Raw genomic sequence first — 24,860 nt, 5'->3', positions numbered from 1 at the left:
TGTGTGGGCCTGGCTTAGCCATGTATAAAAAAAGAGAGTGTGGATTATAGGTGTTTTATGTTAAGAAGGGTGCCACTTTAAACAAAATAACCTTCTCTTTTATCTCTCTTGCTCTCTTTTACCTTATTGATTATTGCTTTACACTGCCTTGATTGGATAGCGCTTAACAAAACCACTTATTTCTCGTCCTTTCAAGCAGGTTCAGTGCATGATATCACTCTGAATATCTGATTGGCTGCTTAAGCAGCTGTAACTTTTTGTTAATGGAGAGAGAGAAAGTTGGGGGAGCTGATCTGTTTATGTCCATGGGTTTTAAATCAACTAATGTAGTTATCCCTGTTCATTTTGTAAGAGCTAATAATAGTTTCTTGAGGATATGTGCTTAGCATATGTGTTTATCTCATTTGAGAACAATGAGCAAAGGATTAGAGATAATCAAACCACACACACACACACACACACTCACACGTTTGTTTTTGTGAAAAGTGGGGACATCCCATAGGCGTAATGGTATTTATACTGTACAGACTGTATATTCTATGGACTTACACCAACCCTACCCCTAACCCTAACCCTCACAGGAAACTTTGTGCATTTTTACTTTCTCAAAAAAAATCATTCTGTATGATTAATAAGCGTTTTGAAAAATGGGGACATGGGTTATGTCCTCATAAGTCACCCTTTCCTTGTAATACCTGTGTCATACCCATGTCATTATACAGAGTTGTGTCCTGATATGCCACAAAAACAAGAGCACACGCACGTGTGAGTGAGTTAGTGAGTGTATATATATATATATATATATATATATATATATATATATATATATATATATATATATATATATATATATATATAAACACACATATATTACTTAAACATATGTTATTGAATTTTATATAGCAAGGAAACATAATGCTGTGTCCCATGTAGTAAAACTACTGATATATGTAGTCATCACATGGCAGTTGAGAACATTTTGGTCTGCAGACATGTAACAGCTCTTGAAATAGATGCAGGTCAGGCTCTCATCTGAGCTCATTACTGAAGAGATGCTGACATTTTGACCTCAGTGGCCTGCACACAAGTATTCAATATGGTTTATGTACTGTATAGGTTTTTAGTATTTTTTTATTTTGGTATTTTTTTTTTTACTTAAGTAACGAATATCATACTGAAAGTATAGCCTAATTGCTTTGATCAAAACTACACACACACACACACACACACACATAGATGGGTATATGTATATATGCTTATTTACTTTTGGAAATTATTTTTTTTAATCTGAAGGACTATTTGCAGTTCATTTTATTGAAATACTTTTCAAATGTACAAATGTTTGTGTATTCTCTCTCTACAAGATGATTAAAATAGTGATAACCCGCTGATCAAGAAATCTGAACCAATTAGAGCAATTACAAAATACTGTACGCTTTGTACAGGTATCCAGATTTTACCCTAAAATATAAACTATTATTGTCACCAACTAAAATATTATATATTATGCAACATAGACATCTTTGCAACTTTGTGTGCAGGTCAATGATACTTCATTCATCTCATTTAGATTTGCTAGGGCAGTGCTCTTTGGTTTTTAATGGATAAGCGAGTGTGTGTTTGTGGGGCTTCATTTGTGTAATGCAGATTTTGTGAGACGCGTGCTTGGCTTCAGACTTCTTTTGAGCTGTGGTGACTTACCGCCATTCATTTAGCTGCCTGCAATAAATATTGATTCATCAAGGGATTTTCAATTCGAACCTCTGTGACGCACTGTGAAATATTATAAGAGAGAGAGAAATGAGAAAGAGAGAGAGAAATAGCATGCAGTGTAGAGAAGATAAGGGAAGATTTTTAATGATCCATCTCTCTTTCATTCATTCATTCATTTGTTGGTGATGCTTATTTTAGAGTATTTTAGACTATGGCCATCTGTCACATACTTATATTTACACATTTGGCAGACATTACATTTACGCTGTTATGTGATGCGACTTGTGGTGCATTTAAGTTATGCTTTTTACCAGTGCATGCAATTCAAGGCTATTGAACCGGTGATGTTGTCAATGTACCAGTTGAGAGCTAAAGAATGGCCACACAAAATGCTTATTAGCAAACACACACACACAGATGGCCAAACACAGTCCACCACCCAAGAGCTCAAGCAGGAGAAGCACGGAGCCCCTCTTAGTCTCACACATGAGCAGACAGACATGGGGCTCTTTAGCCCCTCACCCTTCGGTGCACTGACCCGGCGTCCGGCGCAGCGAGCTGGAGAGCGGTGGGAGTGTGTAGTCAGCAGTGCAGCTGTGTCAGGTGATTGAGTGTTTGAGGGGACCGGGTGGGGGAGAAAAGGCCCTCGTAAATCCCCGGCAGCCACCAGAAAATAGATATAATCTCAACATTAACTACATTAATAGTAGCAGGAGTTGAATTAAGAAAGCCGTAAAGCATGGACGCCAGGGCATAAATTACACGAGCATGCATGCACGCACACACACATACGCATACAAACTGCCCTCCTCCCATTGTGTACTCTGCATTTTGTTCTTTCTTTTCTTGATTTTCTCATTTATTATTGTGAAAGTAGAGTTCAGTTCTTCTTGGACTTGGCTCAACAGGCCACCTCTTAAGATCATATTTTATTTCTCTTGATATTTTAAACATGAATGTGAATTAATATTATTAATATTTATATTTAATAATGATGCGTATAATATTATCAATATCAAGATTAATATATTATTTAAATTAATCAAAGTATTCTGGTATTTATATTTCTTCTAATAATATTAATTTTGTCATGATATTAATGTTTTATATTAGTAATGAATCTTATAATATTATCAACATCAGTATAATTAATTCATACTATATTATTGAAACTAATTGTAAAATAATTGTAAAATAAATGTACATTAAAATACTTAATAAAAACTTGGTTAATTAAACTGAATTATTATTTTTTTTGCTTTTTAAAATAAATCTTCAAACAGACTGCATTCATTTGAGAAAAAAATTAATAAAAAGGGTGAAACATTTGAATTATTACTATTTAAAATTACAGTTTTTTATTTTATTTAATTTATTCTTTTGATTTTCAGGAGCCATTACTCCAGTGTTACTTGAATATTATTAAATAATAGTATAGTATTTAAACTAATGATTAAAATGTATATTACAATAAAATGATTGTGATAATTATATATCTCTTGATATTGTAATCACAAATGTTAATTATATTATTGTATTCATTTTGTTTTTATCAATAATGATTCATATAATATTAACTAAATCAACATTAATTCATATTATATTATTGGAATTTAATTTATATATGTACATTCATATAATTAATATTTGATTAATTAAACTGAATTCATTTGTTGCTATTATTTGTTTATACAGCAGTAAATTGTTTTTTTTTACATGTGAGTGATGAGACCTTTAATCAAACATTATTAATCATAATGTTGATTAGTTTTCCAGTTAATTCTATGACCCCAACATTAATACATTTATTGTGTTATAATACCTGCTTTTCCCCCCTGTATAATACCACTGTTAATTTCTGAAAAAAAGAACAGTTTTAATCTTCACATTTTATTAAACTTTTATTGATATCGCTGGTCTACTCACTCTCACACGTGCGGTCCTGCACTCTCTCAGTGTGGGTGGAGTGGCCCGCGTGGCCCTCATCAGGTTTAGTGCTCTAGTATTGATCAGCACAGGATATGCTGAAGCACTGCTCCCCTCTCCTCTTCTCTTGTTTATCATCTCTCTATTCGTCTCATCCACCCATTCTGGGAGAGAAGGGAGGGTATCACAAGTGAGAACAGGAGGAACAAGAGAGGCGAATTGAGAGTGCTAAAAGACAAGGTCTTCAGTAAGAGTTCAGATATTAACACCCAGAAATGTTTGAGTGGTAATACAATGTGAGATAATAACAAGAGCCCGACCAATATGGGTTTTCTGGGGCCGATACCAATATTAGGGGGTAAAAAAAATGGCCAATATAGATATATTGGCCGATATTCTTTGTGTATATTATATTATAGTACAGTACCAGTCAAAAGTTTGGAAACTTTCCCATTAATGTGTCCAAACATTTGACTGGTACTACAGTAGGGATATGCCGGTATCTAATTTTCCTGTTGCAGTTAATTGATAATGCTTTTATCACGATATATGGTACTGTATTATCACGGTATTGAAAAGTGCTCATAATACAGTATAACAGGTTAAATAACTTTTTTCTTATAACAAAAATAACGAAACATTTAAAACAAAGCAATACAAAAAGATATATAAAAGTGAAATGTTTTACACGTTAAAGTGCAAAAGAACTATAAAAACCAAGAGGTATCACTTTACAATAAGACCTCGTTAGTTAGGAAAGGCAAGTTTTTTTTTTTTTATGGGGCAAAAGAAAATCATGTTTTTTTTTATTATTTAAATGCAAATGCAAACATATCGGGATATATATCGAATATCGTAAAAATTTTGACAATATCGAAATATCTTTTATATATATATCGCCCAGCCCTATTCTGAACCATATTTGGATTTACACTAACTGAGAAATTCTTTGTGCCCCGCTCTACCCTACTGCTGTAAATAAATACAATATAAATTCATGTCTCGTGCGCTTTAATTCCCTTTGAATGTAATGCGTACATTCCCTTTGAACTGGAATCATGGTGGAATTTCATGTGAAGTCTTTCGAATAAGACGTGCTTGAATGCTGCCTGAACAAGAAACCTCCTTACTGAAGGGAAAGTGTTGACTGGTGCCACTATCTTGCAAATGTGCCGGTGGATCTCCATCAAAAAAAGGGGATCCCTTCAGCTCAACGAGCCCTCTTGAATGCCTCCCTCCGTGCATTGGTACCCCCCAGGATCGCTAGATCAGTCCCCGGACCGCGAATTTAACCACCTGTAACTCAGCAACTCATTTAACCACGGGTGGTATCATTCGAAATGGGGCCTTTTAGATATGCATTCAAGAGGGTTACTCGAGCTGAAGGGATCCTCTGGGTGTTCAAAGTTTCAGTGGTTTTACATAGACTTAAGCTTTAAAGCATTTCATCAAGTTCGCCATTAGCAAACAATGGAGTGCGCTTTGCTGGACAAACCAATTAATTACACCATTTCAATAATTTTGTCAGAATTATATCTTCTGTAAAAAAATAAAAAATAAAAAAAAAGTCATATCGGTGGCAATTTTCGGCGACAGGCTCATATCGATTTAATGGTATTTTCCCCCATCTGCCCATCTGTTTTCCTTCTATCCTGACTCCAGTGCTCCAGTCCCTCCTGCTGAGAAACACCCCATAGGATATTACCACCTCTATGCTTTACTGGAGGAATGCTGTTATTTGGATGGTGAACTGTATTGGATTTCTGCCAGACATATAATTTGGTGTTTTGGCCAAATAATTCAATTTTAGTCTCATCTGCCTCAGAATCTTCAAGGTGCATTTTGGCAAAGCTCAGTCTTGACTGCATGCAGCCTTTCTTGAGGAGTGGCTTTTTTCTTGCAAGCCACATTTTTGGAGACATTGTGATATCATTGTCACACTCTTTGTCATAATTTCCTGAGCTGCTTCAGAGTTGCTGCAGGTCTCTTGGTAGCCTCTCTGACCAGTTTCCTCCTGGCTCTTTCATCCAGTTTGGATGGACGTCCTGATCCGGGGAGGGTCTGTGTTGTATCAAATGCCTTCCACTTCTTAATGATAGTTTTCACTGTGCTTCTAGCCATTATCAAAGCCTTTGAAATTGTATGTATCCATCTCCTGACTTTATCCCAGAGTTTTTTTGACCATGTCTTCCCATCTATAGTTGATTGTTTGCTTCAGTTGCACTACCAAGGACTAACATGCTCCAGGAAAGCTTTTTTTCACGCTGAGCTAATCAAAATGACCACCTCTGTTCACAGTTGGTGTTTATATACTGTGTATATATACTGTGTATATATACTGTGTATATATACATTTTATATAATTATTCACTACTTACTGTGATGGCAAAGCTGAATTTTCAGCAGCCATTAATCCAGTCTTCAGTGTTAGTTCTTTGTAATATGCTAATTTGGTAGTCAAGAAACATTTATTGTTTATTCATTATTACTCTGTGTTGAAATTGATTGCGCTGATTAATATTTTTATGAAAACTGTAATACACTTTTTTTTCAGGATTATTTAATGAATAGAAATTTCAAAAGGACCACATTTGTTTAAAATAAAAAATAAGGTGTTTTTTTCAGTGTAAAAGTCTTTACTGTCATTTTTTTGTTTTCAATTTAATGCAGACTTTATTGAAGTAATAATTTTATTAAAATATATATCTTATTGACCACAGACCTTTGACCACAGAGACAACAACATCTGTAATACCACTATGCTAAGTATAAGCTAGTGTAGTACAAAAGCGAGAGCAGAAGGTTTTTGTTTGTTAATTTGTTGTTTTCAGACAGTGCTGTGAGCAAAGTGCATTACTTGCAGATGGCAATCAAGATCCAAACAGTGATAGAGATTTGCCTCACATTAACTTTACATTTAAAGTATTTTAAGATGCAATCAAATATGTTACGAAGCAAAAGCATTTATTGTCATAGGCCAGTCTGAAACATGCCACATGTCTGGAATAATAAGCAAAAATACCCGCCGTTGCAAAAAATAGCAGCATTTGGCTGGTGGCAAGTGTTAATTTCCCACCCTCATGACACCCGTCTAATTGACCATGTCATCTGTCTCTCAGTCCTCTCCCCTTTTATTTTTCATTTATTCATTTTTTCCCAATTATCTGTCCTTGAGCAGTTTTTTTTTTTTCAAACATTTTAGATGTTTTCTGTCTATAGTCTTTAATACGGTTATCACTTAAGTATCCTTCATTATCTACTTTGCTACAAGCAAAAACTCATTTACACAAGGAAAATTGGTTAAGTGAAACCAGCTAGCTCATTTCAAGGGTAACTCTTTTTGTCTATTCTTCAGGATGAGCTTACTAATGCTTTCTTTGCAGCCAAATAGACAAGACAAGCATTATTGTGAATGCCCGTGCGGCCTGTGAATTCCTCCCCGTCACCAAAACAAAAGTCACATCGTTAATCACCCTGCCGGAGTGCTGATTCGCTCTCTCCTTCATCTGTGCTCACCCTGCGGTCGAAACCCAACAAGACACATACTGGCATGCACATGCTCTTATGTGAGAATAGTTTGTATGATTGAAAGTGACTGGTGAATGTTGCTAACTTGTCGGAGTAGATTTTTTTTAAATATACAATTAAGAAGTTTTAACTCATGCTAATTGTTTGGCCAGGATATGCATTCTTCCTCAACCATCACATGCACCAGTACTGATGGTTTTTTTTTTTCTTGACACAGGTGTAAGTCCCCCGCACTCATCCTTGCTGATGTTTGCTTACTGTGCCCCCTAAATATGCCACATACTAGCAAAAAAGAGATTCGTGTCTAGTGGGAGTGATAAAAATCATGATGCCTCAGAGATGTTTGCTGTAAAAGAGTTTATTTTGACAGAATGAATTAAAGGGACAAAAACACAGATTCGCTCCGGCCCCTTGAGGTATGGGTCATCATCAGCATATTCAGCTTTACATTTCATGCATCCTTAATGTAAGCACAATATTTTTTTAGCAAAATCTTAAATCAGTGCACTTTGATGCAGTCTGATTTTTAGGTTCTCAGCTATTGTCTTAAAATCATCATATAGAAATTGTTCCCTTTATTTCAGACATGAAAATAAAGGAAAATTCAAGGAAAATACAGATTTTTTAGGGCAATTTGTACATCTATGGAGCATACAGCAGTTTAAGGAGAAATAGGGGAAGGTCCTTACATGGCCTAGTCAGAGCCCAGACTTAAACTCCATTGAAAAACTGTGAAATGACTTGAAGATTGAGCAGTTCTGTTCTAGAAGAGTGGGCAAATATTGCAAAGTCTAGATGTAAAAAAAGTTAGCAGAGACCGAGACATGTCCCAACAGACTAAAGGCTGTAATTAAAGCTAAAGGTGGTTCAACAAAATCCTCAGCTTCCAACTGAATTCTTCCTTATTTTTTTTTAAACTGACATTTTAATGTTATAGCTTTCAGTTGGATGTTTTAAGCTGCACTTAGTAAATAGAGCTGGTTAAAACAAATTGTGTCCAGCTTCATTTCATGCTGCAAAGCAACAAAATGTGATTATTTTATAGGAGAAGACGCTTTTCTCTACCCATTTTGTGTGTGTTTTTGTATTTTATATATATATATATATATATATATATATATATATATATATATATATATATATATATATACATGCATACATATACATATACATGCAGTATACAGTATACAACTAACACTAATGACAAAACAACAACTGAAGTTTAAACAAAAGTCAGCAAAAAGTCATACAATAATTATATACTTTATGTATGGTGTCATGCATGCTGGGAATTCACCAACCTTTAACATTTCAGCAATGTTGTTGAATTTGTTAAAAGTATTGTTTTTGTTCAGACAGTAGTGTTTGACAATTTGGGTTAAATCTGTCGGTTTAAGTTGGTCTTATATATATATATATATATGTCAGGTGCACTGTAAAAAAAAAAAAAAAAAAACGGTGCACCTGACATGATTTCAGTAAAAACTTCTTCTCTCATATCCCCCAGCAGATCCTCAGAAAGAGCACAAAGAACTTTTAATATCATAGCCTCAGGGTCAGAGCCCCTAAATGCTAAATCACGTCCTACTCTAACAGTGCAATTACAACCCATCGTGTGTCCCATAAAAATAATTCCCCACTGCCATTCAAGTGATACATGGGACGATGTGATATGTCCCTCCAGACCCCATGTATTAGCATTGCCACTTCCCTCTGCCTCTGATATAGGATCAGCTCTTTCGCCTTCCAGCCTGAGTTACTGCGGCAACAGGAAACACAAACATAACTGATACCAGAACAGCAACTAAAAGCATGTATATTGTGGTGACCTGTGATTTAAAGAGTGCCGGTTTGCTGAAGATAAGGTATCACCGTTTAAGGGTCAAGGACGACTGGCTGAGAGCTCCAAGGATGATGGAGCTCTCCTCTTTGCTTTCTTTCTTACTTTTATTTCCATCTTTTCCAGAGTTAAAAAGGAGATTTAAGAGGTCACAAGGCATCTTGTGTTTACAGCTTTCCCCTCACTTCCTCTTAGACAAAACCCAGTGGAGGAACGTTTGCATGCTATTACATGTACTCTGCTTCCGAGTTTAGGCTAAATATATTTTATCCATTTGTCACATGGGCTCAGTATGACTGGGGTTAACTGCCTCGCATGTTCCATGTCCTTGTCATGGCTACATTAGGCTCCATTATGGTTCTTGGGTGCCCTGCCTGAGCTCCAATGAGGGCAGCAACTGTTCTCCCATTACGCCTCATTATGGCTCCCACAGCTGCCGAGCCGTTGTGGACCTTTGTGGGTTATGATATATGTATGACATATGCTCTTACAGCTAAAAGGACGTAGATGCATTACAGGTTGTTCGACACTTTGGTCTTCTATGTGAATTTGTTAAAGTCACAATAAAACTGAAAAATCAACAGATCTGTTATTTTGTTAGATACATCCGAGTGTAATGGATAATTATTAGTTTACCCCCAAAAAGCTTAGCTGTATTACTCTACAAAGTTTTGGAGGAATGGGTAGTCAGTTTAGTGACAAATCACAGGATTCATTAAACAGATCTTCTTCTGTGTTTCAAAGATCCACGAAAGTCTTATGGGTTTTAGAGAAACACAAGGATGAATAATTGATGACAGAATTTTTATATCTAGGTGAATTATCCCTTTAAAATATGAAAGCTTTGGAAGCTCATTGAGAAAAGGTTTGCTATTATTATTCTAATTTCTAAAATGGACAATAAAACCCCATTGACGTATATACATTGAAGGATGTTCCCAAGCCATATTGCTGCATCACAAGATAACACAAACCTCTCTTCTGTGGAAGTGCAAAACAGAAGTGAAAGTAGACGTTGTTGTAACCAAAAATAAAAGATTCATTTATTTATTTGTTTGTCTGTATATGCGTGCTCATTTAGGAATTTGTTTTTAAAAAATGAATTAGCAGTATTAGAAGATTATTTATATCTTATTTCTATTAAGAGTACTGTTACATGGCAGTTCATGGGGTCTTTTGGTTATCAATGTGGGTTTGTCTAGAAGCTAGTGATACTTTCTGTGTATGTAGGAGTGTTCAGGCTCAATGTTGATGCTGTGCTCTATGTGTGGGCTGGGGTTGGACATATTGGCCTGAGGCAATAGGTTGTGTAGTTGAAGCTCTTGTATTGGGTGTAGATTGATGTTGGAGGTGATTTGCTGTTGGGCTCTCGAAACGTTTTGCACTAAAGTTCATGTCTCCTAATACAGAGTAGCTACTCTCATACACACCTTCACACAGAACTGCCCCCACAGTCAGTCTTAAATATATCCTTTGAAAGGTGGGATAGACTATATGGTATTGGATCTATAATACTTAGTATGATAATAAGCATGTAGCATTGACGGAAGTGTTGTCAATGTGTAGCAGTGAATAGGTCTTATTTAATTATTACACAAGAAAACACACTTGCAGTTATTTTTAGAAGTAATTATCATTAATAGGTTTGAAGCATTTAAATGTATTTCTGTTCATTTTGCACATATATTTCCTAATAAATAAGAAGGAGAGATGTGTCCTTTACACATGTGCGTGTGTGCTTAAGAGGGAGAGGAAGCATCAAGGAGTATGTTTGGGGGGCAGTCTCTCTGCTCTGGCCTCATGCCCTGGCAATTATCTCAATGATTTCCTCCTCTTTTCAATTCTCTCCATTTCCACATGCTCGTCCCCTCCATTAAAGGAGCAATTTACCAGAGTGCTGTGACACAGTAGCCAGGAGAGAGAGAGAGAGAGAGAGTGTGGGAATGTTTGAGAAGGTGAGGATGAGATTAGTAAGGGGTGTTGAAGAAGGGACAATAAGAGGGGAAAAAAGAATAACTGCCTTGCTGCCCTCATTCCGAAATGTGATGTGACATGATATATTTAAACAAAGATTCTTAAAGAAGGCAGATCTTAAGAAGTCACATTTTCCTTGATGTTTTGGAATAAAGTTTATTTGAAAAGTTATAGTTACTTTATACACTGCCTTTCAAAAGTTTATATATATATATATATATATATATATATATATATATATAATTTTCTTTTTTTTTTTTTTTATTAGCATATTTTTGTGTTTTGCTTAGGTAGCAAGAACCGTGGATTTTCACTGGTATCTGTACCGAATACTGACATTTTGGTACCGTGACAACACTAGAATCAACACACGGTCACTGTCTAGTAGTGGGCTTTGTTTTCAAGTGCGCAACTCAGAACTCTCGCCATTCGCTGTTCTTCTGCTGGCGGTTATCAAACAGCATTGCATTGCTGCACTCAGAACTCTCGCCATTCGCTGTTCTTCTGCTGGCGGTTATCAAACAGCATTGCATTGCTGCAATGCAATATATATATATATATATATATATATAAATATATATATATATATATATATATATATATATATATATATATATATATATATATATATATATTATAATTATCATTAATTGATTTAAAATGTGGATTAAAATTATTGTTTAAATGTTTCTGTAATTTGTCTAAGTCTATTTGCAATTTTTTTTATTCAGAATCCTTCTGCAGAATCGACTAAGGACAGCTTCAGAAAGGCAGTGGAGCGGACGAAGCATGAGATGGATAGGCGGAATGCTATACAGCGTCTCGGCCAATAAGCTCTCTCGCACTCAAACCACCTGCAAAACTAACAGTAGACCAGGTAACCATTTTGCAGAGATCGTTACCTGTTTCAATATACACTGTCTGACTAGTTTGCTAATATTTTAAACACAAAAATGACATTTGAAGTGTGTGTTGCCCACTTTTTTTGCACACATGAACAAGTGCCCCAGAGTTATTACAATTGTGTTTTTGTAGGCTTTCAAGAGCCAGTATATATTATCTATTGTCTATAAGTACACATTCCAGATTATCAACCCGTCCAGCAAGAGAGTGGAAGGGGGCTAGAAGTCGCCTTCTGAAATAATAAAGCTGTCATCTGTCACTGGCTACAGGTTGAGAGAGAGAGAGACACAGAGAGAATGAGAGAGATGGTGAATGGCCTAGATTAAACCCTAAAGCCCTAGTCAGAAGTGGAATTAAAGATCAGCCCCTGCTCTGTGACAGGAGTTCCACACAAACACACATTTCATCTATTTATGATCTCCCCAACAAACTGTAGTCTCACCACACACAAGTCTGGTACAGTTAATACCACATGGACATTTTCACATGGACTTCACAATTGCATCCCACATAGCCAGCGAGCCATTTCTCACATGCACTCGGATCCTAAATTCCTTGTGCTCTGCCCTCATTGCTGTATCACTCAGTGCTGCATAAAGTACAGTGTTTATATCTACTTGTTTCTCAGATTGCCATTTGGCTATGGTTGACAGGCCCTGACGTAGAAATAAACAGCATATGGTATCTTGTCTTAGTTGTACTTGCTGGCCTCCGTCACTACCAATGAATGTGTTGACCTTTAATTACATGCTATTAGTCTGGCTTGTTATAAATAAATATGCTTGTGCACTAGCTTGGATGAGGCAAGACGAACAAACAAGCACTGACCTACAGCTCACTTCAAGCTATAATATCTACATTACATTCACAAAGACATAATACATTGCTTTATATTGGCTTTATATTGGCAAACACAAAACCAAAGAATTTAAAACCAAAAGTGATGTTTTGCAGAATGTTAATTCTGCTCTTTTCATTCATACATTGAAAGCATTAAGTGACCAGGGACTGTCAAGTGCCAAAAAAAATGCCATAAAAGCACTAAAAAAGTAATACAAAACCATCATGAAAATAGCCCATCAGACTTATATGAAATATGAGTTTTGTGTGGCAAACAGACTACAGAGTATACTTTGTTATGCACTGCTAAACCTACTTTTGTGTTTTACAGAACAAAGTCATACACCTCCATAAAATGTGTCTTTTGATGTGTATTGAGTCATCTTCTATAATTTTTATTTTTTCTATACTATAGGAGAGTGGTACAATCCATATGTTTCTTCGACTGGTAATCAGGGAAGAACATCAGCCACACGTTACATAGCCAGGTTAGTATCGTAATAGGTGCATAACAATAGAAAACATAGGACTGCCAATTTGTTTACTGTTTTTTTTTTTTTTTTTTTTATGTATATCAGTCGTGCTGTACAGAAGAGTTTAGCTATAATACGGCAGGCCCGACAGAAGAAACAGAAGGCCAAGCAGTACTGCATGTACTATAACCGATTCGGCAAGTGTAATCATGGCGACACTTGCCCCTACATCCATGACCCTGACAAAGTGGCCGTCTGCACCAGGTACTGAGTATCTGTGCACACTCTCCCATTATACAATATGTCTAACTCTTTGACAGCCAGCTTCAAATTAAACTTTAAACTTTTAAACAAATGAAACGTATTTTTTTTGCAAGGTTTCTCCGAGGCACCTGCAAGCAGACAGATGGGACTTGTCCTTTCTCGCATAAAGTAGCCAAAGAGAAGGTACGTTTTTAGGATACATTTTAAAGGATCTTCTATCAAAAGCATAAAAAAAAATCATTTAAGCATTCTAACGAGCTGTTTGTAAAAAATGCGTTCAAAAAACTGAACACTTTAATGTACAATGCTAAACAAAAAGTTAAAGTTAACAATCTAGTGCATGTTTAGATAATCAAAATGCTTCTTCGAAGTTTTGACTGAGTTTTGTTCAGATGGTGTAAGTTTTTATAATTGTTTTCTTCATATTTAAACCAGATTTATCTGAGATAAGCAGATCTTAAACTAAGTGACCCAATTTCATCCGTAACTCAAACATAAAATGTGCAGCTACTGTATTTTATCTTTGTAGGGCAGTATTGACAGTTGGATGTATGCATAAATCCATTAGATTCTTAACATAAGTCATGACTGGCCAAATGTGGTAGTATCAGGTTACTCTCAGGGCTTGCTGGCCTGTGGGGTGATAATTAAAGATACGATGTCAGGTTCTTAGCTTTCTCTCTCAGGTTATGATGGTGTGTTACAGTCTCAATATCTGTGAGGCAATCTGACTAGATTCCTGCGTTAAATTCTTTGAGATCTTTGCTTAGGCATTGCCGTCATGGACACAGGTGGAAATGGGATCAGTATTGAAGCAACATGTGACCCATTATATACTAGTCTAGATTCTCCTGAAGTGAACATTACGATCTCATTTCTTACCTACCCATCTCAGACAGGCACACACAAGGGTATGGTCATATTTTTCATGGTCAAGATTCTTTGGTCTCAGAGTTTGCTTCCTCACCTTGTTAACCCACTCGTCTGAAAAGAGTCAAGCTCCTGTGCCATGGGAGGGGCTAAAGAGTCTTGAATGTGCAAAGCTTTTGTGTAACGGTCATCTGTTCGATGCACTATGTTGCCACACCGAAGAAACAAACTGCATCCATTGTTCTCTTAACGCAGGGTTCTTTGGGAAGCTGAACAAGGTTATCTTTCCCTCACAATTAAAAACACACTTCTTTGGTGACATTGTTGATTTTGTGGTCTAAAAACAAAATGACAAAACCTTCTTGAGTAAGTCCTGTGCAGGTTTGGCCATGTTTAGCATGAGATATCAGAAATATTCACTATTAACCTGTAAATAAGTCAGGATGCATGAAATCGCATTAGACCTACCCTTTAATACCCTTTAATTCACAAAGTATTCTAAATGATTCAGCTGCAGATCGACACTAGCAGATCAAGTATCCAGTAATTACAGTTGACTGGAAATGTCCAGGAAAAGTAATGAACATTTACTGGTCAAAAAAAAAAGGGAGTTTTGTTTTAAACTTCGTAAACTGTAAAGCTCATTATATAGCAAAATTGAATTAACTGGTGTGACATCTCAAACAATATGAGGCTAAAATAAGTTTGTTTTAGGAGTTCAAATCAGCTTGCCAGAATGAACGAAGTTACTTCCGACACCTTCCAACGACTATTGCGACCTTTGTTATTTTATTGCTATTGTTCCGCCACCTTTGACACAGAAAACTTAATTTCCTCTATTGCGTCTGTTAAGGTCAGACATCACGAGTAAAATCATCAACACACTGGAGAGCTGCTTCCCAGTAGAAATGAAAGTTAAAATTCTAATTGAAAATGACACTGACTCTGTTTTTCATGTGTAATATGTTAAAGCTGATTGCTTTTAAGGAATCTATTCTATAAAGTGTAAAACATTCATTTTTATTTTTTTTTAAACCCTAAGCGAAGAATGAAAAATAAATTGACTGCGAGTATATCATTTACTGTAAAACACACATACTTTCTCTCTGCTCCACTCTCTCTCTCCCTCTTTTCATGTACTAACACTTGTTCAGACTTTTGCTTTTATTCTTTCCAAGGCCCTACTCATCCAATACCACCCCCAAACACCCCCGCCCCCCACATACAAACACACCGAATCACTGCACCTGTGACAATCGTCACGCTTTACCCCTCTAGTCCACCAAGAAACCAGCTGTCTGCTTGTTTTAAAGGAGTAGAGCCACCTCATCGCAGTGCATCCCCACCTGCTAGTCCAAACCCCAAAAGCCCCCTTCTCCTATTCCTCCAGAAGCATTGGGGCTCAATCTAACCCCGCACCCTGTGTCATCCATGTTTATGCCATGAAGCATGGCTTGAGATCACGACTGCAATTGAAAACGATCCAGCTCCCCTTCCAAATAACTGAGGAACAAGACCCCCAACCCAACCCCCAAACCCCTTTACCCGAGTGGTTACTAAGCATCCATTCCCCTCCCCTGCACATAAACACATCATGCAGGTGGTACGACGCCCCACTTGGGTCAATATTTCTGTTGCAGTTAATTAAGCAGAAATGATATGACCCCCATGGAAATTAGATTCCACTTAAGAGGGCAGCGGCTCCCCTCTCACTTGTGTGCGAATCTCACATTATATATTAAACCCAGAGAGCACTGAGTCCCATTCAGATTATTCATACATTCAGATTATATTCACAAGGAGTAGGTGCAAATCTGTGCCATTGACACATGCACATAATTACTGATTAGACAATGTGTGATAAATGCGTGTTTTGACAGGGACTTCAATAGATAGATATGTGCGTGATATAATACAGGTGCCATATCTGTAACTCACTTACTTTTTCCCAACACTTAATTTATATTGACACACATCTGTTAGAAAGTGAATTTAAAGGCTAAACTGTATTGTTACTGCTTTTATCCTTTCATAAATTATTTGTGTGGCGAGTGGGGCGGGGCCGAGAGGCGTGGGAACGAGGAGTGAGGCCAGGTATAGTGATTGAAGATGAGCTGCACCTGCACCCCACCGCCGGTATCGAGTCCCACGTAGGAGATGGAAGGATATAAAACTGGAGTGACTATAGTGAAGGACGAGAGAGGGCCAGGCCTGGGACATTATTTTATGTTTGCTTTTTATTTTGCGCGCACCAGTCGTCCGCGAGGGGCTGGTGCGTTGTTTTGTATTTATTTTGAATATTAAAGTTTGATTTTGATTGTCCGCCGGTTCCCGCCTCCTTCTTCCCGATGAGTATGGAGATCATATCGTTACAATTTGATTTCTCAAACTAACCATATTCATTAACAATCATTCTGTTCAGTGCTGGAGGTTGGTTTAATGTTTGTGGTTACTCAAGCTTTAAAGTTTGGTTTCTAGCTCTTAAAATCGTCGTTTCTTTCTTTCTTTGTAGATGCCTGTGTGCTCGTACTTTTTGAAGGGGATCTGTAATAACAGTAGCTGTCCTTACAGTCATGTCTATGTGTCTCGCAAAGCCGATGTGTGCAAAGACTTTGTCCGAGGCTACTGCCCACAGGGAGATAAGGTAAGACATTTCAATTATTTTTATGCAAACACATGATTGAAAATTCACTTAGGGGCAGTTTGAATACTTTTTGATATAATAATAATATAATAATAACATTTTCTTAGACACTTTTTGTTGGTAAAAGTCATATGTGAGTAGGCGTCAACTATCATGAATATCATTTTGATTTACACCTGAGAAGACAAAGACCCGCATAATGAGCTGCATAATGAGCTTTTCAGTCAGCTGTGTCACTGAGAGGGAGGAGTTACAAAAAAGAATGTGAGGACAATATAAATGTATGTAATTTTATGTTTGTAGTTTATTTAGAATATATTTAATTATCCCACAACATAATTTAATATCCACTTGCGAGTGCAGTTAAACAGTTTATTAGGAACAATCAAAGCTGACTTTCAAACTGAATTTTTTGCATCAATACTCCAGTGACACAATCCTTCAGAAATTATTTTAATCTGATTTTCAAAAAAAAAAAAAAGCATTTATTATTATTATTATTATTATTATTATTATTATTATTATTATTATTATTATTATTAATTTTGAAAAGAGCTGAAAATATTTTTCAGGTTTTTTTTGGGGGGGGGGGTCATAAATTGAAAGAACAGCATTGTTTGTTACATTTGTTAGTTACATTTATTTGTTACATTTATATTATTTACATCAAGCTTTTGAATGGTATAGTAGTGAGTATTGTTATTGAAACTTCATAATGTTTCACTTGTTTATACATTTAGTCAGGAATTATAGTTTGGAAAAAGTCTAATTAGTAAAATGTTAACACGTTATGTAAAAACTAGTGGAAGTGTATAAATAAATAAAAAGAGACTTACTCATGTTTATGATCTCTGCTGAATAAAGTGCTTGATTCTTTTTTTTCTGAGGAAATCCAAATCTCAAATTCTCAACCACATCACATCTTTTTGGGGTGAATTATGTCTTATTCCTCTCATCGCAAAGCTAACAGTAAAATAAAAAACTTGAAGAACAGTCTCGCTGTGTTGTCTTCTGTTGTGGGGCGTATTCAAGCCGCACGCTTCAGTTTGAAGCATTAGAATCTGAATAGAGCGTTCAGCGCTGGGGCATGGTCGCATTAGAAGATAATGAAGGGAGACGTGAAAAACGGACATCGCGTTGTTTTCAAATGGATTACTTTATCACAGAATATTTGTTTTAGGCAGTACGTGTTTAGTTTAAAAGACATATCAAGCTTTCTATAGATATCTCTCTCATGTCTCTTCGCTGAGTATTTCCTGAGTTACAGTTCATTTTAATTACACATGTCTTAATGAAGATTAGCACAGACAAAGGCTGCAGACAAGCACACCTATGCAAAAAAGTAGACCCTTTACAGATTCGATTGATGTATTGCTCTTATCTGTACGATCAAAACTGAAAGTGTAATTTAAGTTATTTTCAGGGTTATCAGGCAAAAATGACTCATAATGCGTATATGCAATAATCGACTCGATTAAGTTAATTACTTAACGGATTAAGTAATTCAACTCAAATTGTGAAACTTGTGTTTTAAATCCAGTGCACACAGACTGAAGTAGTCTAAGTCTTTGTTCTTTTAATTGTGATGATTTTGGCCAACATTTAACAAAAACCCACCAATTTACTATCTCAACAAATTAGAATATGATGACATGCCAATCAGCTAATCAACTCAAAACACCTGCAAAGGTTTCCTGAGCCTTCAAAATGGTCTCTGACAATCATTGACACCCTTCACAATGAGTGTAAGTCACAAAAATGTATTGCCAATAAGCTGATTGTTGACAGAGTGCTGTATCCAAGCATGTTAACAGTAAGTTGAGTGGAACGAAAAAGTGAGGAAGAAAAAGATGCAAAACCAACTGAGAGAACCCCAGCCTTATGAGGATTGTCAAGCAAACTGGATTTAAGATTTTTAGAGAACTTCACAAAGAACGCACTGAGGCTGGGGTCAAATCATCAAGAGCCACCACACACAGACATGTCAAGAAATTTGGCTACAGTTGTAGTATTCCTCTTGTTAAGTCACTCATGTACTGCAGACAACCTCAGAGGCATCTTACCTCGGCTAAGGAGAAGAAGAACTGGACTGCTGCCATTGGTCCAAAGTCCTTTTTTCAGATGAGAGCAAGTTTTGTATTTCATTTGGAAAGCAAGGTCCTAGAGTCTGGAGGAAGGGTGGAGAAGCTCATAGTCCAAGTTGCTGGAAGTCCAGTGTTAAGTTACCACAGTCTGTGATGATTTGGGGGTGCAATGTCATCTGCTGGTGTTGGTCCATTTTGTTTTTTGAAAACCAAAGTCACCTGCCCACACTGCCAAAAGCACCAAAAGTTGGTTAAATGACCATGATGTTGGTGTGCTTGACTGGCCAGCAAACTCACAAGACCTGAACCCCATAGAGAATCTATGGGCTATTGTCAAGAGGGAAATGAGAAATGAGACCAAAAAATGCAGATGAGCTGAAGGGCACTGTCAAAGAACCTGGGCTTCCATACCACCTCAGCTGTGCCACAAACTGATCACCATGCCATGCCGAATTGAGGCAGTAATTAAAGCAAAAGAAGCCTCTACCAAGTATTGAGTACATGTACAGTAAATGAACATACTTTCTAGAAGGCCAACAATGAACTAAAAATGTTTTTTTTTAATTATTATTATTCTTTTTATTGTTAATATAAAGTATTCTAATTTGTTGAGATTGGTGGATTTTGTTAAATGTGAGCCAAAATCAACACAATTAAAAGAACCAAAGACTTAAAATACATCAGTCTGTGTGCACTGAATTTATTTAATACACAAGTTTCACAATTTGAGTTGAATTACTTCTAATTTGAGAAGCACCTACTTTCCGTTTTGTATTTTTTTATTTTTGAAAACCTTGAAATACTTAGTGTGATGTAATGCCAGCTATACAGGACACAATATTATTTGCTATAAAAATGAAAATGAGTTGAACTATGTAAATGAATTGAGAGAAATGTTTAAAGAATATATTTTCCTTATCAATAACACTTTATTGTATCATTTATTTTAGAGGGGAAGTTAAACAACAACAACAACAACAAAAAAAACATTGAAAAAGTACCCACATGTATTCAAAGAATTTTGTGGTAAATGGTGCTGTTATGGAGAGAGAACAACTGCGAATAGCATTTGGCAAATAACACTTGTGGTTCAACTTTCAGGTCATCGCTGTCAACTAAATTTATCTCACTTTTACTTGCATCCACATAGATGCTGTAAGGTCTTCATTATTTTAGTGTACATGTAGGTTGACATTCATAACATTTGTTGGATTAAAGTGCTTTGCAGTTGATGACAGTTTTATATGTCTTAATGAATGAATGTCATTTATTGGTGATGATTTTATTGAAAGAGATTTAAATAGAGCTCCAAAAAGTTGACCGTGTTCCTAACGTTATTCTGAACCTTCATCATGGTGCATGACATTTGCATTTGGTTTCCTCCATGTTTGTGAGTGAGTGAGTGACATATTGAGGGCAGTAACAAGAGAGGACAACATGACCCACATTTAACAAATGTGTTTACCAAGCACCCTTAATCTAGCAGGATCCAACCCATCCGTGACCTATGTCCTCACCCCAGCTTTGCCCCCCACACGTGTACGCACACATGCTTCTGTTGTCCCCCATCACACCTGTCCCTCAGTCTCATTAAGCCATACAGAAGCATATAAACCTTTGCTTGCCTGACACAGGTGTAGCCACTGTCACATTGTAGTACTTATTATATTCTTGTTTTTTGTATCATGACAGTGTATTACCTGTGCTAGTCTTGTTCTTTGTTATATTTAAGAAATGTTAGCTTAACGGAATACTTCACCCAAAAAGTTTGAATTTGCTCGCCCTCAGGCCATCCAATATGTAGATGATTTTGTTGCTTCAGAACAGATTTGGAGAAATTTAGCACTACATCACTTGCTCACCAAAGCATCCTCTGTATTTAATAGGTACTGTCAGAATGAGAGTTTAAACAGCTGGAAAAAAAATATTCAATTAATCAACAATTTTTATTTACATTTTTGTATTACAAACACAACTTTGCACTTCACAATATGCTAGGGTGAGTACATTTTCAGCGAATTTACTATTAACAGTGCATTCAGTTATTTTTCTTTATTTAAAAAAAGTTAGTAACACTTTACAGTAAGGTTCAGTTCATTGATATTAGAAACAAAATTGACACCAAACAAGTTGTTAAATACAAAAACAATTCATATGCATTGGCAGCAGAAGACTTGTCATATCAGTAGCCTAATAAAAGCACTTTAATGTCTCATGGTGTGGGTCGCCTCGTGGAAGTGTCCATATTGAGATCACACGACCAACCGAATAATTATCTCTGTACACTATTATTATTATTATCTCTGTTTTTCTGCTGTTATCAAACAGTTTCCAAGACAAGTCCAAGACAACTGCCATGTCTACAAATAAATAACTAATGAGTGCCTCTGTACTACCATTTTGCTATAGATTTTAAAACCGGAAGCTTTTGAGATAACAATTAATGTATTCCAAAACAAAAGTGATTTATTATTTTAAACTGACAGTATGCCTCCCTTCATTGTTCAAGGATACACAAAAAATTTCATCGTCGCCCCATCAGTTTCTTCCTCCTAGGATTTGTCTCATTCTAATGAATTGTTTCTCCGCAGCGTTTTCTGCTTCTCCCATCTTCTCTCTCTGTCTCTGTCTGTCTCTCACTCTGTTTTTTTCCCCATCCATTTGTTCTTCTTTGCTTTCCCTTCATCGTAACAAATGCGTTTTCTCGCTGTCAGGGTTCATTTAAATATTTGGGGTGAGAATGAGAATATATAAGAAGAGAGATCTTAATATTTATTCTATTAGCTGAAGTGCTTAGGTCTGTAATTTTGCACCGTCCCAAAAGCACTGTCTTAGATATGATGGATAGCACACCATAATTATGGACATGAAAAAGTGCTGATGACAGCAGTACAGGAGAGAGGCCAGCAATGGATACGCCAGCAGAGCAAGGGTTAAAGCACACTCTCATCGACTTCATTTCTCCCTTCTCTGTTCTTTTTCTCTGGCTCACTCTTTCTGACTGTCATCTCCCATGTTTTTCTGTCCTTTTTTCTTCTTTTGTTTGCTGGGCACATCCATTCACACCTCATCCTGATCACTCTTCTCTTGATTCTCCTTCTCTTCTTCTCATCTCTCTATCACTTTGTCACTACTTTCATTTCCTAACTCTTTATCATAGCTCACACCACCATACATTCTCGCTGTCTCTCTCTCTTCCTTGCTTTCTGTCTCAGTAATGTAAAATGTGCTGACTCTTTCTGCTTTGTGGCCAGTAGAAAGCTCTTCTAATAGGCCCCAGAGACTTCCCAGCCTTTCTTAAATCAAGTGGAAAATTGTTAACTTGCACTGATATAGAGATGTTCCAACCACTTCTATTTTTTTCCCTCTCACACTGTTCTCTTTTCCCTCTGTTTTGCTGCTTTTATGTAAATTAAAATGGATGAGAGAGCGTAGTTGGGGAGGACTCTTTGGTGTTTTCTTTGCCCAGATCATAATTGTGAACATCAAAGTTAATGAGCCTTCGCAGTACTGCGTCCACCTCCCATCAGTGGGATTTTCGTCTAATTAGATATGATTCCAAATAGCCAATCAATTTATAAGTTTATAAGATTTATATCACCCATACTTTTCATATTGGAGCTTCCACTAATTTGTAGAAATTGAATGTTGGTGGGAATGTAAGGAATGGGATTAGGACTGTTTGCTTGCTTATCCTAAATAATAAAATGTTGGTAGAAGTGTATAGACTATATTCTTGATCATTATTATCAATAATGAAAAGTATAATGAAAACTTTCAGTGAAAGATTGGGAGTTCGATTCCCCGGGAACACATGAATATAAAATTGATAGCCTGAATGCACTGTAAGTAAATATATTTAATTACATTTTAATTTATAAAGCAAAAGCAAAAATGCAAATAATGTAAGCAAAAGCATAAAATGTATACGACACGTTATTAGAAGTGTGTAGACATTATTATTTTATAATATTTTTGTTTACTAATATTTCTCCCAAAAATGAAATTGCTGTCATCATCTTTTGAATTGTTTTTGTCCATAAAATGAAAGTTATGAGTTGATCTCATAAACTTTGGATTGTACTGGCCAAGAACTCCTCCCACTTCAAAAGGGGATAAAAGAGGCAGGTAAATCTGTCAGTGCTACCACAATAATAAACTGCTGTGGAACAAAATGTCAGCACTTTCAAATAATAAGACTCAACAAAAGAATATAAAGACAGCAATATGGAAATCCAAATATTATTTACTTGAGCTCTAGCTCTTGAAAAAGATTTGTTGAAAAAGATCTGAAAAAGATGTCATGAACCTTGCAAACTGGGTGAAATAGTCACTGTAAAGAGGCCACTGTGGCAGCTTGATAACTAATAGCCAAAAACGTTTTCCTCTTAAAAGACGGATTAAAAATTTTGCACCTAATTTCAGGGTGTAGCATAGCAGATAACCAGAAAGTCTGAAATGGTGAATTTAACCAGCTCTGGCCATCTAAGTTGTCAATGTGCATCAAATAGTCTGTTGGCAGCCGAGAGTAGACTCGATGGAGGCAGTCAATGTTGCTGAATTATAAATGCCCCAGAGAGGCCAGTGTGATAGTAGGTAAATTCAACTGAAAAACAGCCTGGGCAGATGCAATGTGCCATATTGGCCATGATATTGGGGCCCAACATAGCAGAGGCAATTTAAGTGTTGTTGTTTTTAAGTGCTTGCGGTGATCGGCCAATCACAATGCACTGGGTCAGCTGGCCAATCAGAGCAGACTGCGCTTGTCGGAAGAAGGAACTTGAAAACGATGAGAGAGTTTGAGAGAGGCGGGGCATAGAGAACCTACAATAATGTAAAGTATATGAAAAACGTGTTTTTTGAACATCAAAGCAAGTCAACATATTCTGTTACACCAAATAACAAAGTAATGATCTTAAAAAAAAAAAAAAAGCATCATATGACCCCTTAAAGATTACAGATGCAGTTTGATTAGATTATCGCACTTCACAATGCTTGTAATTTTTCACAATTTACACATGGGTTCTATCTGCCTTCACCAGACCTTTGAATGATTAAAGCTTGACATGGATGTTATCAGTCAAACAAGAAACAAATGGGTGTTTAAAAAAAGAAAGGTCCCAAATGCTCTTCTGAAATGGGGTGGAATTGGAATCGACTGAATTCAAGTGGCAAGGGATTTAGCAAATTGGGCCAATTAGCCATGAGTGTGGTGAGTGATGATGTTGTCTATAGGATGATTTAGAGGACATTAGAGACCCAGATCCATTGGTTTTTTTTTTTCATGAAAATCCAGTTACACTAGACTGTTTGTGTATAGATAAAATATATACATGTTTAATGTTTTTTGTATAATAGTACAAAAAGACTCCATAGCCACACTATACATGTCTTTACGTAGTAAGTTACAGTGTCTATGACACAAACTCCAATGTTTTTTTTTTCTTTCTGTTTTTTGGTATGAGTGTGAGTTTGGTTTGTTTTTGTTTTGTTTCATCTTGACTGTATCATATCTATCTTGTGCTTTTGACCTCCTAAAGGGCACACTGGATTTATTTACCTTAAGGCTTTACTAGGGGTCTTGACAAGCATTTTGGTAATCTAAAAATGTGGTGCCTGTGTTACTAGACATTGAAAAAAAAAAAACAGCAATATGACACATGTGCAACAATTTAAAAAGTCGGTCAGCTGGATTACAAAATTTTTTTTTTTCTGTGTGGACGGTCCCTGGGGGTTTAATTTAACAAAAACTGTTTAGTTTATGTATCTCATTTCCAAGCACCAAAAAATAATTCCTAATA

General features: G+C 36.3%; 1 protein-coding gene across 1 annotated transcript in view; it reads left to right on the top strand.

Annotated features, from left to right (window-relative positions):
- The window catches only part of LOC128015637 (zinc finger CCCH domain-containing protein 3-like), a 60,562-nt gene that overhangs the window by 32,166 nt on the left and 3,536 nt on the right, over positions 1–24,860 (top strand). Inside the window, exons 5-9 of the mRNA XM_052599668.1 lie at positions 11,713–11,858; positions 13,140–13,212; positions 13,303–13,461; positions 13,575–13,644; positions 16,844–16,975. Of these exons, the coding sequence (XP_052455628.1) occupies positions 11,713–11,858; positions 13,140–13,212; positions 13,303–13,461; positions 13,575–13,644; positions 16,844–16,975 (580 nt within the window). The remainder of the gene's footprint in view (positions 1–11,712; positions 11,859–13,139; positions 13,213–13,302; positions 13,462–13,574; positions 13,645–16,843; positions 16,976–24,860) is intronic.

The sequence above is a fragment of the Carassius gibelio genome, chromosome A6 (assembly GCF_023724105.1).
Source record: "Carassius gibelio isolate Cgi1373 ecotype wild population from Czech Republic chromosome A6, carGib1.2-hapl.c, whole genome shotgun sequence".
In the NCBI taxonomy this organism is placed as follows: Eukaryota; Metazoa; Chordata; class Actinopteri; order Cypriniformes; family Cyprinidae; genus Carassius; species Carassius gibelio.
Note: the sequence above shows the minus strand (reverse complement) of the source record. Positions and strands in the feature narration are given on the sequence as shown.